The sequence below is a fragment of the Piliocolobus tephrosceles genome, chromosome 1, assembly GCF_002776525.5.
Source record: "Piliocolobus tephrosceles isolate RC106 chromosome 1, ASM277652v3, whole genome shotgun sequence".
Lineage (NCBI taxonomy): Eukaryota > Metazoa > Chordata > Mammalia > Primates > Cercopithecidae > Piliocolobus > Piliocolobus tephrosceles.
The window spans coordinates 169,952,379-169,972,155 of NC_045434.1; the positions used below are offsets into that span (position 1 = coordinate 169,952,379).

Here is a 19,777-nt window from a genome sequence, read left to right on the forward strand (position 1 = left end):
GATAGATAGATAGATAGATAGATAGATAGATAGATAGATAGATAGATAGATAGATAGATAGATAGTTTAGGAAGTGATGAGAAGTTGTCAGTTTCCAGATAGATAGATAGATAGATAGACAGACAGACAGACAGACAGACAGACAGACAGATAGATAGATAGATAAGATAGATAGATAGATAGATAGATAGATAGATAGATAGATAGATAGATAGAATTTATTTATTTTTATTTATTTTATTTTTTTTCCTAAGACAGAGTCTCGCTCTGTTACCCAGGATGGAGCGCAGTGGTGCAATCTTGGCTCACTGCATCCTCTGCCTCCTGGGTTCAAGCAATTATCCTGCCTCAGCCTCCCAAGTAGCTGGAATTACAGGCATGCACCATCAGGCCCAGATAATTTTTGTATTTTTAGTAGAGATGGGGTTTCGCTATGTTGGCCAGGCTGGTCTCAAACTGCTGACCTCAGGTGATCTGCCCACCTTGGCCTCCCAAAGTGCTGGGATTACAGGTGTGAGCCACTGTGCCCAGCCTGTTTCTAGACATATTTTAAAGGAAAATCTGACAATATTTGCCACCATGGATGTGGAATGTGAACAAATGATAAAGATGATTCTAAATTTTATAGCCAGGGCTACTAGAAGACTGGAACTACCATTTACTGAAATGTAGAATATGATGTGAGATGGAGGGTATTTCTAAGTAACTTGACTTCATTACTTGCAAAAAAAAAAAAAAAGCTCAAGAATATTGATATCCAGCACCCAACTGGTAAAATCACAATGTCTGCAATGTCTGGCAACCAATAAAAAAATACCAAACATGCAAAGCAGCAGGAAAATACAACTCAAAATAAGGTAAAAAAATCAATCCATGGAAACTGAGCCAGAACTTATACAAGATGTTAGAATTACCAAAGGCATTACAAATAGTTATTATATTGTATTCTACATGTACAAGATGCTAAGCAGAGACATAAAAGATCTTAAAAGACCCAATCTTGGCCGGGCGCGGTGGCTCAAGCCTGTAATCCCAGCACTTTGGGAGGCCGAGACGGGTGGATCACGAGGTCAGGAGATCGAGACCATCCTGGCTAACACGGTAAAACCTCATCTCTACTAAAAATGCAAAAAACTAGCCGGGGAGGTGGCGGGCGTCTATAGTCCCAGCTACTCCGGAGGCTGAGGCAGGAGAATGGCGTAAACCCGGGAGGCGGAGCTTGCAGTGAGCTGAGATCCGGCCACTGCACTCCAGCCCGGGCGACAGAGCAAGACTCCCTCTCAAAAAAAAAAAAAAAAAAAAAAAAAAGACCCAATCTTAGAATTATAACTTCTAGAGATGAAAATTACAGTATTTGAGATTGTTTAAAAGATTGATGGAACTAACAGCAGCTTAAACACTCCAAAATAAAAGATTAGTGAAATTGAGAGCACAGCAATAAAACCCATCCTAAATGAAAACAGAGAGAAAAAAGACTGAAAAAGAAACAAAAAGAACATTAGTAAGCCATGAAACAATTTCAAGCAGCCTGATATATATATAATTGGAGTAATCTCCTTCAGGGAGAGAAAAGGATGAACAGAAAAAATATCAGATGAAAACTATAAACCCATAGATTCAAAAAGCTCAATGAACCCCAAGCATGGGAAACATGAAAACTACACTATAGCACATTATAATCAATTTGCTTCAAACCTGTGATTTTAAAAAGCTTTTAAAACTACCCAGAGAACGTCAGGCACAGTGGCTCATGCATGTAATCCCAATACTTTGGGAGGCTGAGGTAGAAGGATGGCTTGAGCCCAGGAGTTGGAGACCAGCCTGGGAAACATAGTGAGACCCTGTCTGTATAAAAAATAAACAAAATTAGCTGGGCATAGTGGCATGCACCTGTAGTCCCAGCAACTTGGTAGGCCAAAGGTTGGGGGGATCACTTGAGCCCTGCACATCAAGGGTGAGTGAGCCATGATTGTGCCACTGCACTCCAGCCTGGGCAACAGAGTGAGACCCTATTTCCAAAAAAAGAAAGAAAAAGAAAAACAACAGCAAGAAAAGAAAAAATTGTTATGTAGAAAGGAACAAAAATGAGAGGGAAAACAATGCAAACCAGAAGACAGTGGAGCAACATCTTAAAAATACTCAAAGAAGAAAAATCAGGCTGAGCGCAGTGGCTCACACCTGTAATCCCAGCACTTTGGTAGGCCAAGGCAGGAGGATCCCTTGAGGTCAGGAGTTCAAGACCAGCCTGGGCAACATAGTGAAATGCTGTCTCTACTGAAAATACAAACATTAGCTGGGCATGGCGGTGCACGCCTGTAATCCCAGCTACTTGGGAGGCTGATGTGGGAGCATTGCTTGAGCCCGGGAGGTGGAAGTTGCAGTGAGCCAAGATTGTGCCACTGCACTATAACCTGGGTACAAGAGTGAGACTCTGTCTCAAAAAAAAACAAAAACCCAAAAAACAAAAACCAAAGCTCAACCTAGACGTCTCCATCTACCACAAGTATCTTCCAAATATGAAGATCAACTAAAGATGCTGTTAGAAATACAAAAGTTAAAATAATTCATCAGCAACAAACCTACACTGTAAGAAATATTATAGGCGATCATTTTGGCAGAAGGAAAATGACACCAGATGAAAATACAGAGCTATACAAAGGAACGAAAAACACTGAAATGACAACTAGATGGGTAAATCTACAAGATTTTTTTCTTTTTTTGAAACAGAGTCTCACTCTGTTGTCCAGGCTGAAGTGCAGTAGCACGATCTTGGCTCACCGCAACCTCTGCCTCCTGGGTTCAAGCGATTCTCCTGTCCCAGCCTCCTGAGTAGCTGGCATTACAGGCACGTGCCACCACGCCCGGCTAATTTTTATATTTTTAGTAGAGACGGGGTTTCACCATATCAGCCAGGCTGGTCTTGAACTCCTGACCTCGTGATCCGCCTGCCTTGGCCTCCCAAAGTGCTGGGATTATAGGCATGAGCCACTGCACCCAGCCAAGACTTTTTTTTTTCTTATTATTCTCTCTAAAAGACAGTGACATCAGCAAGAGGGTTGACTGGAGTTGCCTAGCTCTTGCTCCCCTCTACTCAACAAAAGGGACCAAAACAACTAATAAACAAACTATATTTCAACTGGAGTGGCTGTGGAAGTATGCTGGAGGCACGAGGAGGAGTGCTGAAATTCCTGTGGAACACCAGATGCCCGGGATAGCACCACAGAAACGGGAGCAAAGCCTTCTGCCTCTGCCACACTGCCTCCCTGCAAGGAGTGGCCTGGAGTCAGGAAGGACCACTTCTAATGGTGAAAGGGTAAGCTGGGGACCCATGGTCCCCATGACCATTGCAGCCGCCTGCATTCCTTGCTACAAGAGAGTCCCGCAGTCCTCACAAACTCTGAATCCAGTTTGTAGCTGCCTGCAGTTCACCGGACTATACTGCTCCAGAGTTGGAGCCCATGTCATACACCTCCCAGCCCCCCATTCCCAGTCATAGCATGGTGCCATTTTGAAACTGGACCCTCTGCTAGAATTCATCCTGCCTGGGGGCTAATTGCCACTGCATCTCTCCATCTCTGAAGCCCCACTGTCAGTCCATCACACACACATGTAGCTGTATCACCACCATCCAGTTGCTGAGAGCCTAGGCCCAACAGAATGAGGGAGCCCTGGCACTGAACTCACATGGCACCTCCCTGCCCCAGGGAACAGGCAGACCTGTACAGTGGAGAAACCAACACACAGCTGGCTGGCCTGCTGTGCCCAGCTGGACAAGCAGCCTAGCATAATAAAGGCCATATGTGACAAACCCACAACTAACATCATACAGAATGGGAACAGTGGAAATCTTTTCCTCAAAGATCAAGAACAAGATACAGATGCCCATTTTAATCACTTCTATTCAACATAGTCCTAGCCAGAGCAATTAGGCAAGAGAAAGAAATAAAAGGCATCCAAATTGGAAAGGAGACAGTCAAATTGTGCTTGTTTGCAAATGACATGACCTTATACATAGAAAACCCTCAAGATGCCACCAAAAACCTGTTAGAGCTAATAAACAAATTCAGTAAAGTTGTAGGATACAAAATCAACACGTAAAATTAGTAGTGTTTCTATATGCTAATAAAAAACAAAGAAAACAATTCCATTTACAGTAGCTATAAAAAAAAATTAGATACCTAGGAACACAGTTAAGAGGTAAAAGATCTTTTACAAGGAAACCTATAAAACACTAACAAAGGAAACTGAAGAGAATACAACTAAATGGAAAGAGATTTCATGTTCATGGACTGGAAGAATTAATACTGTGAAAATGGCCGTACCACCCAAAGCAATCTACAGATTTAATGCAATCTCTATCAAAATGCCAATGACATTCTTCACAGAAACAGGAAAAAAAAACCTTAAAATTCTTATAAAACCACAAAAGGCCTCAAATGGCCAAAGCAGTCCTGAGCAAAAAGAACAAAGCTAGAGATATCACACTACCTGACCAAATACACTACAAAACTATAGTAACCAAAACAGCATAGTAGTGGCCAAAACAAATACATACACCAACTGTACAGAATAGAAGGCCCATAAATGAATTTGCACACCTACAGCCAATTGATTTTTGACAAAGGTGCCAAGAACACACACTGCAGAAAGGACTCTCTTCAATAAATAGTACTTGGAAAAGTGGATATATCCAGATGCAGAAGAATGAAACTAGATCCCCTCCTCTCCCCATATACAAAAATCAACTAAAAATGGATTAAAGTCTTAAATATAAAACCCAAAACTATGAAACAATTAGAAGAAAACAGGGCAAATGCTTCACAATATTGGGCTAGGCAAGGAATTTTTAGATAAGATCCCAAAAGCACAGGCAATAAAAGCAAAAATAAACAAATGGAATTACATCAAACTAAAAAGATTTTGCATAGAAAAGGAAACTATTAACAGAGTGAATACACACCCTACAGAAATGGGAGAAAATATCTGCAAACCATACATCTGAAAAGGAGTTAATATTCAGAATATATAACAAACTTAACAGCAAAAAGACAACCCAATTAAAATATAGGCAAAAGGCACTTCGGGAGGCTGAGGTGGGTGGATCACTCGAGGCCATGAGTTTGAGACCAGCCTGGCCAACATGCGTCTCTACTAAAAATACAAAAATTAGCTGTGCATGGTGTTTCGTGCCTGTAATTCCAGCTACTGGGGAGGCTGAGGCACAAGTATTGCTTGAAGCCAGGAGGTGGAGGTTGCAGTGAGCCGAGACTGTGCCACTGCACTCCAGCCCAGGCGACAGTGCGAGATTCCATCCCCCATCACCAAAAAAAAAAAAAAAAAATTTAAAAAGATAACCGGAACTATAGCTTTTAAGCATGACAGATGAGGAAATCACCAAACCTACTCCTCAAAAAGCAACCAAAAAGCTGTATAAGTGGTTTAAAAAGAACCACTTCAGTGCTCTGGAATTAGATCAAAGGCACACAACATTAAGAAGCACTTTGGCTGGGCATGGTGGCTCATGCCTGTAATCCCAGCACTTTGGGAGGTTGAGGTGGGCGGATCACCTGAGGTCAGGAGTTTGAGACTAGCCTGGCCAACATGGTAAAACCCTGTCTCTATGAAAAAATACAAAAAATTAGCCGGGCGTGGTGGCAGGCACCTGTAATCCCAGTTGCTCTGAGGGCTGAGGCAGGAGAATCTCTTGAACCTGGGAGGTGGAGGTTGCAGTGAGCCAAGATTGTGCCACTGCACTCCAACCTGTACAACAGAGAGACTTCGTCTCAAAAAAAAAAAAAAAGTGTTTTTTTCATGAAAACTACTGAACTCTGAATTGAGTCTGTGACCTTGCCTGGGGCTGCCCCCTAGCCCCATTAGGTAGTTAGGTAGTTCAACTAGGGCAAGGTAGTTTGTAAAAACAATGAGCTTTGCAGCCAGGAGCAGTGGCTCACGCCTGTAATACCAGCACTTTGGGAGGCTGAGGCGGGTGAATCACTGAGGCCAGGAGTTTGAGATCATTCTGGCCAACATGGCAAAATGTTCTCTCTATAAAAAATACAGAAATTTGCTGGGTGTGGTAGTGTGCTCCCATAGTCCCAGCTACTCGGGAGGCTGAGGCATGACAATTGCTGGGAGGTGGAGGTTGCAATGAGCTGAGATCACGCCACTGCATTCCAACTTGGGCGACAGAGTGAGACTCTGTGTCAAATAAAACAAAACAAAACAAAACAAACAAAAAAATGAGCTTTGCTACTTGAAGGAGTTTACTTGCTATGGAACATTGTCAAAGTGGTAATCTCAGTGGTTACTAAAAAGGGAGGCCCAGTAGATTGATTAGCTTGAGTTCACTAAACCTCTTTGGGGTAAGTTCTGGGAGATGTGACAACCATAGGCAGCTTCATAAACTGTTTATTTAATATCCAGATATCCAGGATTGATCCTAGTCTGTGCATATATGCAGCGGAGAACTTAGTGGACTCAAGCCAACCAATGTTCTTGGCCAACAGAGTCAGAACCTGTGCATGTGTGTAGGAGACATGAGAGAGCCCAGAAGAAAGGAAAACAATGAAGTTTAAATTCCAGTCCATATTCAGATCCATCAGCAGAGAGCAGTAGCCTTACTGGCTTGGGGTATCTGGGTACAATCTCTGACCAATCTCTGCTTGGATAATAACCTATAATAACACAAGAGAAACTCACAGAATGCCGGTCTTAAAATAAAAATAAGACAGAATGCTAGGTGTTTTATTTATATATTACTTCTAGTCCTCACAATAATTCTGCAAGGTTAGACAGTAAGTGTATAATCAGACACTGGAATTCTGTACCATTTCACTTCATGTTTGCAAAAGAGTATATATATGTGTGTGTATATATGTGTATATATTTTTATATATGTATATACGTATATATGTATATATATGTGCGTGTGTATATATATGTGTGTGTATATACACTGTTCTTTATCTTCAGCATAAATCTTTACCTGCCTGAAGCAGCTTGGGCACAGCTACCAAGAAAATAATAAACTTGCTTTCTTCTTTCTCCCATATAAACTCCAGTAAGGACAAAGGAAAAACAATTCCCGACTTACTGCAAGAAGATTCATGATGGTATGCCCCGTCTCTCCAAACAATGGCTTCCGAAATCTGACACTGAATAGTGGGCATGGATAAACTATGGAAATGAGAAACGATCAAACTTAAGTTTGGCAACATAAAACTTTGGTAAAAGAGATTTCATGACTAATACAATTTTCAAAATATAATTGTAATGGCTCATTAGAACATATCAAATTTTGGGCTCAAAAACCACTTGGCATGGTAGCAGACAAATCCTAAGTCATATTAAGTCTTCTGATAACCAGAATAAGCCTTTTGACGTAAATATTTCAAAAATGGCACACAATAGCCAGGCATAGTGGCTCATGCTTGTAATCCCAACACTTTGGGAGGCTGAGGCAGAAGGATCACCTGAGCCTAGGAGTTTGAGACCAGCCTGTGCAACCTAGGGAGACCCTGTCTCTACAAAAAACAAACAAAAAGTTAGCTGGGTGTGGTAGCATGCACCTGCAGTCCCACCTACTTGGGAGGCTGAGAGGTAGAAGGATGGCTTGAGCCCAGGAGGTCAAGCCTACAGTGAGCCATGACTGTGCCACTGCACTCCAGCCTTGGTGACAGAATGACACCCTGTCTCCCCCCACAAGGTTAGGGAGCAATCTTCTTCAAACTGAATTGATACAATCCAGGAAAAAAATATCTCCTGATTCCTCTGTGCTCAGTAAGTTTAAGAGTTCACTTTTTTTTTCCCAACACATTTAAGAGTTCACTCTTCACTCTTTTTTTTTTTTTTTTTCTTTTTTTGAGACAGAGTCTCACTCCGTCACCCAGGCTGGAGGGCTGGAGTGCAGTGGCATGATCTCCTGCCATAAGAGGGTTCAAGCGATTCTCCTGCCTTGGCCTCCCCAGTAGCTGGAATTACAGGCATGTGCCACCAGGCCCAGCTAATTTTTTTTGTATTTTCAGTAGAGATGGTATTCACCATGTTGGCCAGGCTGGTCTCAAACTCTTGACCTCAAATGATCTGCCCACCTCAGATGCCTCTCAAAAGTGCTAGAATTACAGGCATGAGCCACTGCACTCAGCCAAGAGTTCATTCTTCTATACTCCTAACCAGGATCCTCCTTAGGAGAGGCAAATCACAGGCTGGCTCATCTCTTGAACTTTATGGTTTGAAACATCTGTATAAAACAGGAAGATACATATGTTGTTCTTCTGCACACAATCTTTCCCTTTCCCTGATTCATTTAGCTGATTCATATACAGCCTTCAGAGTTAATCCAGAGGCACTCTGGTTCAACAAAACTGAAGGTCCAACTACTCCTTCATTCCTGGTCAAGTTAGAGCCCGTCTTGGAGCTCCCAATGAACTTAACTTTGAGCACAGGTTTTAATACAATATACTGCTATAATCATGATTTCTGTATGTATTCCTTATAAAAGTTCCCAAGAGCCTATAATCATGTCTTAGCTATTTCAGAATTCCCAGGATTCAGGATATATGGGAGGCCTTTATTAAATTCTTACCGAATTAATAAATAATTGGTGAAAGAATGAAATTGACTTGCTGAGAACACAGTTTTATGGTTTATAAAATAATGTTTCATTTATTCTCTCATTGGATCCTGTTAACAATCCAATATAAAATAAAAAGCAACCATTATTATTTCCAGTTTACAAAAGAAACACAATCAGAGAACTTGAGTGACCTGCCCAAAGTTACAGAGCTTTTAAGAGGCAGAGTTGAGAATCTTACTCAAGTGGTCTGATTCCTAGCACGGGGCACTTTTAATTAGATGGAACTATAAAATTTAAAATCAAGCTTGCATTTAACCATTAATGTCTTTTTAAAAATCACATCTTAGTTGCACTGCTAAAGCCATGCGCAAGGAAGCTCTTCTTCTGTAGCATATTCCTTACCAACTGAGAGTGGTTTCCATTTCACTAGCTTCCAGTATGTTAAGTAAAATATAATTGATCATAACTGTTTTCCAACCAAGTGACAAAGAATATGCTCATCATATACAGATACTACAAAAAATAAAGTTACTTAAGTTCAAATTCATTTTTCTAAAGATGATCATGTTTTTTATCAATGAACTATAAAAGCAGTAAGTTTACAAGGTATACATAATCAAATTCCTCATTCGTTATTTTCAGTGCTTCCCATTACGCCCAATATGCGCAGACACTGGCCAAATTTAGTTTAGCTATTTCAAAAGACTATTTCTGCTGAATTATATCACCAAACGGAGGGCTCTGAATATTTCAGGCATTATTTAGTCATCATGCCTTGGTCATGTGGCTTTGAAAAACGTGTTTTTATTACTTACGTCGATATTCAGCTCCAAGTCTCAACATCAGACGGATAGGAAATACTTTAGCCCAAGGAGTTTCCCATTTCTGGATAAGAATCCCAAACAAGTAAGGTGGGGTTGGGAGTACTAGGTCTTGCAGTGACTGGTAGGTAGATGTCACATATAAGAATCCACCATGTTCTTTACTGCCAAGGAAACTTTGACTGAAGAAGGAATGTCCCAAGTTGCTCACCACATTCCCTAAAAACAAAAAAGTTCATTACTTTGTATCAATAAATTAATCATATTTTTCTTTTCTTTCTCTTTTTTTTTGGAGACGGAGTCTGGCTGTCGTCCAGGCAGGAATGTAGTGGCACAATCTTGGCTCACTACAAGCTCCGCCTCCTGAGTTTACCCCATTCTCCTGTCTCAGTCTCCCGAGTAGCTGGGACTACAGGTGCCCGCCACCATGCCCGGCTAATTTTTTTGTATTTTTAGTAGAGACGGGGTTTTATTGTGTTAGCCAGGATGGTCTCGATCTCCTGACCTCATGATCCACCCGCCTCAGCCTCCCAAAGTGCTGGGATTACAGGCGTGAGCCACCGTGCCCGGCCAATTAATCATATTTTTAATACACATTATTATGCAACACTGGGCTGGATGGACACTACCAAACAGTAATTCCCAATCTTTCACTATGAAAGACTTACATTTAAAAAGCTGATTTTTAAATATATGGCATTTATTAAATGAAAATTTGGTTTCCAATTTTATCAGGGCTTCTAAAGAGCATAAACTAAGTTACATTATCACACTGTTGAAGTTTGTCTAGATAAAAGCCAAAAATATTGATGCCTTCCTTGGTTAAATTGTATAGCTTTACTGTATGAATTGCTTTAGAGGTCTCAAGAATATCGCCTCAAAGGTCATAAGGAAATATTCAAGGCCAGGAGTGGTGGCTCACGCCTGTAATCCCAGCACTTTGGGAGGCTGAGGAGGGTGGATCACGAGGTCAGGAGTTCCAGACCAGCCTGACCAACGTGGTAAAACCCCGTCTCTACTAAAAATACAAAAATTAATCGGGTGTGGTGATGTGCACCTGTAATCCCAGCTACTCAGGAGGCTGAGGCAGGAGAATCGCTTGAACCTGGGAGGTGGAGGTTGCAGTGAGCCAAGATTGTGCCACTGCACTCCAGCCTAAGCAATAGAGAGACTCTGTCTCAAAAAAAAAAAAAAAAAAAAGAAAAGAAAAGAAATGTTCAGATTAGGAAGCTGCTGTCACCAAGCTTATAATTTCACTGGGTGAAGAAAGTCAACTCATGAACATAATGAATTATGGTAATAAGTACAGTTATAAGACATTAAGGGAAGATGAGGATTTATGAAGATGGTACAACAGACAAGTTTGTTTTGTTTGTTTGTTTGTTTTTAGATGGGGTCTTCCTCTGTCACCCAGGCTGGAGTGCAGTGGTGTAATCTTGGCTCAATGCAGCATCTGCCTCCCAGGTTCAAGCAATCCTCTCACCTGAGCTTCCTGAATAGCTACGGTTACAAACATGCACCACCATGCTCAGCTAATTTTTTTCGTATTTTTAGTAGAAACAGGGTTTCACCATGTTAGCCAGGCTGGTCTCAAAGTCCTGACTTCAAATGATCTATCCACCTTGGCCTCCCAAAGTGCTGGGAGTACAGGAGTGAGCTACTGTGCCTGGACAGGATTTATTGTTTGTAATTTTTTGAGAGAAATATGAAACATAGCTCTGTAATTTAGGGCTTATTTAAATTCACATTAAGTAGGTTTCTCTCTTTTTTTTTTTTTTCTGGAGAGAGAGTCTTGCTCTGTCACCTACTCTGGAGTACAGTGGTGCAATCTCAGCTCACTGCAACCTCTGCTTCCCGGGTTCAAACAATTCTCCTGCCTCAGCCTCCCAAGTAGCTGGGACTATAGGCACCCACCACCACGCCCAGCTGATTTTTGTATTTTTAGTAGAGATGGGGTTTCACCATATTGGCCAGGCTGGTCTCAAACTCCTGACCTCAAGTGATCCACCCGCCTTGGCCTCCCAAAGTGTTGGGATTACAGCTGGCCAAGCCATTTTATAATTCAAAATACTTTTGTGAATGAAACAGTAACAAACATATCAACCCTTCATTAAGGAGACATTTTCCTCAGTTTAGAATTGCAAAAGGACTTCCTGACAAGAGCCGCTCAATGATGGAACAACAAATGTGTTCACTTGCCACGTATGAGCTTCCTTTGATACCTTTGAAAGCAGTAACACCAAATGAAGCAATCTCCATCAGAGAAATTAATGCTTACTTTTCTTGAAAACGAGAGTTCATTCTTATAATGGTTATGGGTCTTTGCATCCTTGATTTTAGCGGATAGGTATCCTGACAGTAGGAACCACAAGTGAAGGGAATAACTCCCCATTAAACTCAGAGAAGCTTTGTGGTTGAAAGTCATGTTCACTTAAACATTATCATCTATATTTTACATTTAAGGTAGTACATTCAGGAATTTAGGGGTAGTACCCTTGCTCCAGGATTACCCAGGTCTGGCTGCACAATTAAGCTGCTGGGCCAGATCTATAAAAACAAAAGAACTGTCATATCAATGTAGCAGTACGACATTTTGAAAAATAAATTGCAGATTTTGGAGTCCCAGAGATACAAGTTTGAATGCTAGTTTGATTATTCACTATTGTGGGATTTGGGGTAAGTTACTTCTCTGAGCCTCAATGTCCATGTAAAATGGAAGGAGAAACTAAATTAAATTCCAGATGTGTTATAAAGAATAAATGAAAGGAAATCTATAAAATGACTAACAGGACCAGCAACACTGTATTCTCAAAAAATTGTAACTATTATTATTCTAATGCAAATATACATATATTGATCAGCCAAATATATGATTTTTGGGGGGACTTTCAATGATTTTAGAGTGAGATTTAGATAAATTTAAATTTTTTCTGGCAACCACTGCAGAATCAAGGATACAGTGTCAGGAACTTTAGGGAGATCAGATCCCCAAATTCACCATTGCCTCTTTACTACTCCTCTTGATTCTGGAATTCTAGGATACAATGTAAGAGATACTTCATACAAAATTCAACACATTATTTGTCAAAGAGAAAAAATTTTTTTTTCATCTCTTTATCTAGCTTTGGTGAATAAGGAGGAGAATAGGGAATTAAAGAAAGAGATGCTTTCCCTCCACAATGTAAGGTGCATGACAGCATTCCTCTAATTCTATCAATGGCATGCTATGGTTTGAATATATCCGTGAAAAAGTATGTGTTGGAAACTTGGTGCTAGGAGGTAAGGCCTCATGAGAGGTGACTGGACTAATGCTGTTATCCTGGGAGTGGGTTTGTTATGAAAGGACAAGTTCGGCCTCCCTTGTGCACATGCCCTCAGGCACATGCACATTCTTTCTCTCTCTTCCCCACCCCATTTGCCCTTCTGCCATGGGATGATGCAGCAAAAAGGTCCTCACCAGATGCCTACCCCTCAACCTTGGACTTTGCAGCCATGAGAACTATAGGAAATACATTTCTGTTCATTATATATTATTCAGTCTGTGGTATTCCATTATAGCAGCAAAAATAGACTAAGACACGGTGTAATGTTTATATTTCACAAAGATTGTCCTTGCTTAGAGGTGAAAAATATGTTGGCTTAGTACTCAAGGCACTCACTCCTTATTCCTTTGCGATTTCCCTATTAGAGCCTAGAATCTATTAGCAGTTATTTTCCACAGATATTGATTTCCTTTCTGCCTCTTCCATTTAACACTCTCTTCATCCCAATCACAGATTCTTCACGAAGTCCCCTCTCATTATAAAATATATCTTTTATCTTTTAAATATTTATTACTTTAAAAAAATGTAGATTACCAATAATGACTGATTTAGACTGTCATGTACTATCTCATCTACAAACAAGTAACACTGCACAAGTGTAGATACTGGCAAAAATAAAACAGTGGGTATAAGAATTTGACAAAGAAAGGAAGGCTTTCATCTGAAGACCTAATCTGAGGCTCTTGACCGCATAAAGTCTGTTATGTACTAATTTATATAGGTACTTCTCGATGACTGCATTCAATGCCATGAATCCACAGAACTAATTTTATATATACCCCAAGACTAGTGAAGAACCCATATAACTAAAATGACACAAAATCTTGCTTCTGAGTTTAAATGACCTGGCAAAGATGTTAAATGCTTTATTATCAATGGTTTATAAAGTAATTTTACATAACATTAATGAGATAATCATCAGATCAGTGCTAGCAGGTAAGCAGAACGGTACCATTTCCCTGAAATTTGGGGTTTTATTTGACAAATGAAAAAACTGAAGCTTAGAGGTAGAGGTGAAGTGACTCTGAAAAGACATGAGGTAAATCAGTGGCAAAGTAAAACCTAGAAAGCAGATCTTTCAATCTCCTAGTCTTTGTATGTCACACAGTCTTTCAAAAAATATACAGATACAGTAATTTACAATTTTCCATCTTTAATTTGGAATTTAAACTATTTTTCAAATCCTTACAAGTAGCCAGCCATCTTTAAATTCAATTCAAATATAACTTAAATATCTATGTGACAACAGCTTCCTTTTGTTTCAAAGCATATTAATCCTCACATCAACTCAAATGGAACCATTTCCAAGCAAATGGTTCATTCATTTCAATAAACACTAATATTTCTTTCTTTTTTTTTTTTTTTGAGACAGAGTCTCGCTCTGTCACCCAGGCTGGAGTACAGTGGCATGATCCCAGCTCACTGAAACCTCCACCTCCCAGGTTCAAGTGATTCTCCTGCATGAGCTTCCCAAGTAGCTGGGACTACAGGCGCGTACCAACACTCCTGGCTAATTTTTGTATTTTTAGCAGAGACAGGGTTTAGCCACTGTTGGCCAGGCTGGTCTCGAACTCACGACCTCAAGTGATCTGCCTCCCTCGGCTTCCCAAAGTGTTGGGATTACAGGTGTGAGCTACCGCGCCCAGCCAATAAACACTAATATTTCTAAGTGCTAATATGACTAAAACTCAAGCCATCAAAAGAATTTAGAAAGTTTCTTGGAGTTCTTTGTAATGCAATAAACTGAAGTTATGCATGACTACTTCGTAAAAGGTCGTGTCCTCAGTTTAGTGTATCTGTGAGATTGATCATGAAAGCTCAAGAGGAGTCAGGTCAGGTGGCTCATGCCTGTAATCACAGCCCCTTGGGAGGTTGAGAAGGAAGGATCACTTGGGCCCAAGGAGATCAAGGCTGCAGTGAGTATGCTATGATGGCACCACTGCTACCCAGCCTGGGTGACAGAGCAAGACCCTATCTCTTAAAAAAACAGCTCAAGAGACACTATAGTACTTCTTAGGGTTTGAAACATGAGATTTACAGACTACATAAGTGAGTTTAAACCTGGGTTCAGCCACTTACCACCTAACTGTGTGATCTTAAGTTACTTAGGCCTTCGGTGTCTTTCATTTTCCTCATGTGTAAATAGAAACAGTAACAGTATGAATCTGAGTTGCACTTAAGAAGAAATAAAATAGTGTACATAAGGCAATGAATACACTGCTTAGCGTATATTAAGTGCTCAAAAATGTTAGGTATTTGTCTTAAATCACCTCTTCATAAATAGTTCCATGTAACTTTCTCATCAGTTGAAAAATTACTTTGCAAAGAGGCCAGGTGCGGTGGCTCATGCCTGTAATCCCAGCACTTTGGGAGGCTGAGAAGGGTGGATCACGAGGTCAGAAGATCAAGACCATCCTGGCTAACACAGTGAAACCCCATCTCTACTAAAAAAAAATACAAAAAATTAGCCAGGCATGGTGGCGAGCACCTGTAGTCCCAGCTACTCAGGAGGCTGAGGCAGGAGAATGGCGTGAACCCAGGAGGCAGAGCTTGCAGTGAGTAGAGATTATGCCACTGTACTCCAGCCTGGGCAACAGAGTGAGACTCCGTCTCAAAAAAATAATAATAATACTTACTTTGCAAAGCTACAATACCATAATTCTAATAAATTTAATTTACCAAAAGGTTCAGAATTTGAAAAATAAAATAAAAACATGAACCATGACATGATGTTATTATTTTTTTAAAGATAGGGTCTCACTGTGTCACTCAAGCTGTAATGCAGTGGTGCAATCATAGCTCACTACAGCCTCAAATTACTGGGCTCAAGGACTCCTCCCACCTCAGCTTCCCAAGTAGCTGGGATTACAGGGATATGCCATTAGGCCTAGTTAATTTTTTTTTTTTTTTTTTTTTTTGGTAGAAATAGGGTCTCATTATGTTGACCAGGCTAGTCTCAACATCCTGGCCTCAAGCAATCCTCCTGCCTCAGCGTCCCAAAGAGAGAGCAAGAGGGGAATGAACCCCCTCCTTTTATAACAGCACTAATCCCGTCCATGAGGGTAAAGCCTTCATGGTCTAATCACCTCTTAAAGGTCCCACCTCCTAATATTGTTACAATGGCAATTAAAGTTCAACATGAGTTTTAGAGTGGACAAACACTGAAACCATAACAATACCAAATACTTTCTTAACAATAAAAGATTAGACTGGACACGGTGGCTCACACCTGTAATCCCAACATTTTGGAGGGCCCAGGCGGGTGGATCACCTGAGGTTTGGGAGTTCAAGACCAGCCTGGCTAACATGGTAAAACCTTGTCTCTACTAAAAACACAAAAATTAGCCAAGTGTGGTGGCATACGACTGTAGTTCCAGCTACTTGGGAGCTACTTGTGAGGCTGAGGCAGGAGAATCACCTGAACCCAGGAAGCAGAGGTTGCAGGGTGCCAAGATCGCAACACTGCACTCCAGCCTGGGCGACAGAGCGAGACTCTGCCTCAAAATAAATAAATTAATTAATTAAATTAAAAACAAAAGATTAAGGGAGTTCAGATGAGATTACTTCTGTCTAGGAGGACCATCAAGAAAGAATTCATGGAGAAAGTGGTCTTTAAGATTTAGGACAACTGACAGGATTGAGACAGTTGGGGTGTTGGGAAATAGCATGGTTGGGAGTAGCATAATCATAGGTAATGAAATGGAAAATCATCAGAATATACATAAAATGAACCAAGAAATGTTTCGTTTGGCTACAATGGAAGTATGGAGAGATGACTAGCGGGAAATGAGACTAAAAATTTAGGAAGAGATCATGCAGAATACTGAATGTTGGAGCGCAGTTAATTCTAAAAGCAATACTAAGCCAAAGAAGCTTTTGAGTAAGAGAGGGAAACAACCAGAGATTAACTCCAGAAATAACAATCTGGTAGATACAAGTCCAACTTCATTCAAGTCTATATTCTGAATAGATGGTTTGCAAAAAACAGGTACAAAATATGGAGGAATGAATAGGAGACAGGGAGAAACAATACACAGTCTAGAACCTCCGATGGCACTGTCATAACCAGAAGACGTTCTGAAACTCTCAGAACATAATTTCTCACAAATTATAATGTTTCTTTTCACTGCAGAATGCAAAAACTGTGCATGACAAAAAAGTGTGTGTGTATATACAGGTGAAACATAGATACACACACATAGATAGATATATAATACATATATGGTTATTAAATACCTGTAGTTTAGATTTTAAAATTCACAGGAAATTATTAAAAAGTTCATCCAATAGCTCCTGGGGCTTTTCTGTGATTTAGGGCAGAATAATCCTAAGCTAGTGATACAATATTCAAGGTTTCACACTCAGGAGAAATTTAAGATACAATTTGTCAATTTCACTCAATGTACTACACAGAAGAGAAAAATAATAAATTGTGGTAATTTTTTTTTTTTTTTTTTGAGATGGAGTTTCACTCTTGTTGCCCAGGCTGGAGTGCAATGGCATGATCTCGGCTCACTGCAACCTTTGCCTCCAGGGTTCAAGCAATTCTCCTGCCTCAGCCTCCCAAGTAGTTGGGATGACAGGCGCCCACCACCACGCCTGGCTAATTTTTTGTATTTTTAGTAGAGACAGGGTTTCACCATGTTGGACAGGCTGGTCTTGAACTCCTAACCTAAGGTGATCCACTGGGCTTGGCCTCCCAAAGTGCTGGGATTACAGGTGTGAGCCACCACGGCTGGCCTGCGATCATTTCAGAAGAGTAGCCTCCAACCTTTTTGGCACCAGGGATGGGTTTTATGGAAGACAATTTTTCCACGGACTGTGGAGGAGGGGAGATGGTTTCAGGATGACTCAAGCGCATTAAATTTATTGTGCACCTTATTTCTATTATTATTACATTGTAATCTATAATGAAATAATTATACAACTCACCATAACGTAGAATCAGAGGGATCCCTGAGCTTGTTTTCCTGCAACTAGACTGTCCCATCTGGGGGTGATGGAAGACAGTGACAGATTATCAGGCATTAGATTCTCATAAGGAGCACACAACCTAGATCCCCCACATGTGCAGTTCACAACAGGGTTCGCACTTCTATGAGAATCTAATACCGCTGCTGATCTGGCAGGAGGCAGAGCTCAGGCAGTAACGTGAGTGATGGGGAGAAGCTATAAATACAGATGAAACTTCACTTGCTTGCCTGCCACTCACCTCTGCTGTGTGGCCTGGTTCCTAACAGGCCACCGACCAATACCAGTCCATGGCCTGTTGGTTGGGGACCCCTGTTTTAGAATACCCAAAATATGCTTTTACTTATTAAAAAATTTATAGTGAAATGTATCAAGCTATTACCCTGATTATCTAAAAATAGGATTCTTAATAAATATGTATAGTATATAGATAATATATCTGTGTTTTTTAAGAACTGACATATTATTAATGGATACACAGAGGCAACTGACATAATGTAAAGAATACTGATCTGGGAGCTATAGTCCTAATTCTGCCACCAACTTGGTCTGTGATTTAGGTAAGCCATTCACACTTCTAGGTCTGATTTTCCTTACCTAAAAAATGAAGAGTTTGTATTAAATTATCTAAAATGCTTTCTAGTCCCAATATTGGATGAGCTGTGAAATGATTCCTATTCAAGGAAAAACTCCTTCATCTTATTTATGCTTTTGAAATGTTATTTCCTTACATATACATCTATATGTTCACGTCCCTATCCTACATTATAGAAAGTATTTTTAGTTGGCTTAGATGTATTATAGTCTGACCTTGAGACTATCATTAGTATCGTGTAATCAGTTCCAAGTATTTTTGTTGTTTCAAAATTTTTGCAATTTAATAGTTCAAAATGGACTCAACTGACATATAAGTATCCTTTTTAAAAAATATAACCATTTATGCTAAACATATCTTAATAATTCACGCAATAATTCACATCCTCTCCTTGCCAAGAAAGGATGTCTATCTCCCAGGATTCCATCTACGGATGTAGTCTCTTCACACGGGCTTATCTCATTTACAACCATACTCTCAACTATCCCGTAAAAGCTGTGTCTCCCAAATCTGTATATCTTAACTCAGACCTATCTTCTGGGATCCATACCCATATACTCATCTGCCATTTTCATGTTTCATCTGATGTCATTATTTCAAATTCAGCACACTGAACAAAGAATTCCCTTTCCTCTGCCAAATCTGTTCTTCTATTCACCATCTTGATGAATAAGACCAACATACACTTAGGTGCTCAAGCGAGGAATCTGAGGCCAACCTTAATTTGCCCCCTCTAACCCCCCATATCCAATTAGTTACCAAATCCTACTGAATTGAAGCACCACACCTTTAATATCTCTCCAATACTCTTTATTTCCACTGCAATTATTTAATTTAAATCCTGATAATTTCTTAATTTCTTGCTGGATTCCTGCAATATCTTTTTAAAAAATAAGTTTTACCGAGGTATAATCTATATATTATAAAAGCAATAGATTTTAAGTGTACATTTCAATGAGTTTTGGCAAACAGCCATGTAACCACTATCCTAATCCAGATATAGAGCTCTCATCTCAGAAAGTTTTCTGGGACTCTCTGTAATTAGTTCTAGCACCTGCACCTCCACCTCACTTTAGGCAAACACTGACCTAATTTCTATCACCACAGATTAATTCTGCCAGTTTCAGAAAATCATATAAATGGAATCATCCAATATGTACTTCTTTGTGCCTGGCTTTTGCTCAGCATGTCTGTGAAGTCATGCATGTTGTTGTGTACATCAGCAGTTAGTTCATTTTTACTGTTGAGCAGTATTCTAGTGTATGAATATACATTTGCTTATCCTGAAATTGCTTCTTAACTGCCACCAGACTCACGGACTTTGATCCATTTTTCACAATGCTTCCACAGTCATCTTTCTAAAATGCAAATCTGATTATGTCACTCATCATCTTAAATTCTTTCAATGGTTCTTCATTGCCTACAGAATAAAGGATGGGCTCCTAAATAAGACATTCATGAACCTCCCATACCCTAGTCTCTGACACCCTCT

At 40.2% G+C, this 19,777-nt stretch overlaps 1 protein-coding gene across 3 annotated transcripts in view; it reads right to left on the reverse strand.

The window, feature by feature from the left end:
- The window catches only part of ZFYVE9 (zinc finger FYVE-type containing 9), a 202,745-nt gene that overhangs the window by 48,634 nt on the left and 134,334 nt on the right, over positions 1-19,777 (reverse strand). For all 3 annotated transcript variants that reach the window (XM_023188602.1, XM_023188610.2, XM_023188617.2), the window contains 2 exons: positions 9,391-9,615; positions 7,094-7,176 (listed from right to left, as the gene is read on the reverse strand). In XM_023188602.1, coding sequence (XP_023044370.1) covers positions 7,094-7,176; positions 9,391-9,615 — 308 coding nt within the window. The remainder of the gene's footprint in view (positions 1-7,093; positions 7,177-9,390; positions 9,616-19,777) is intronic.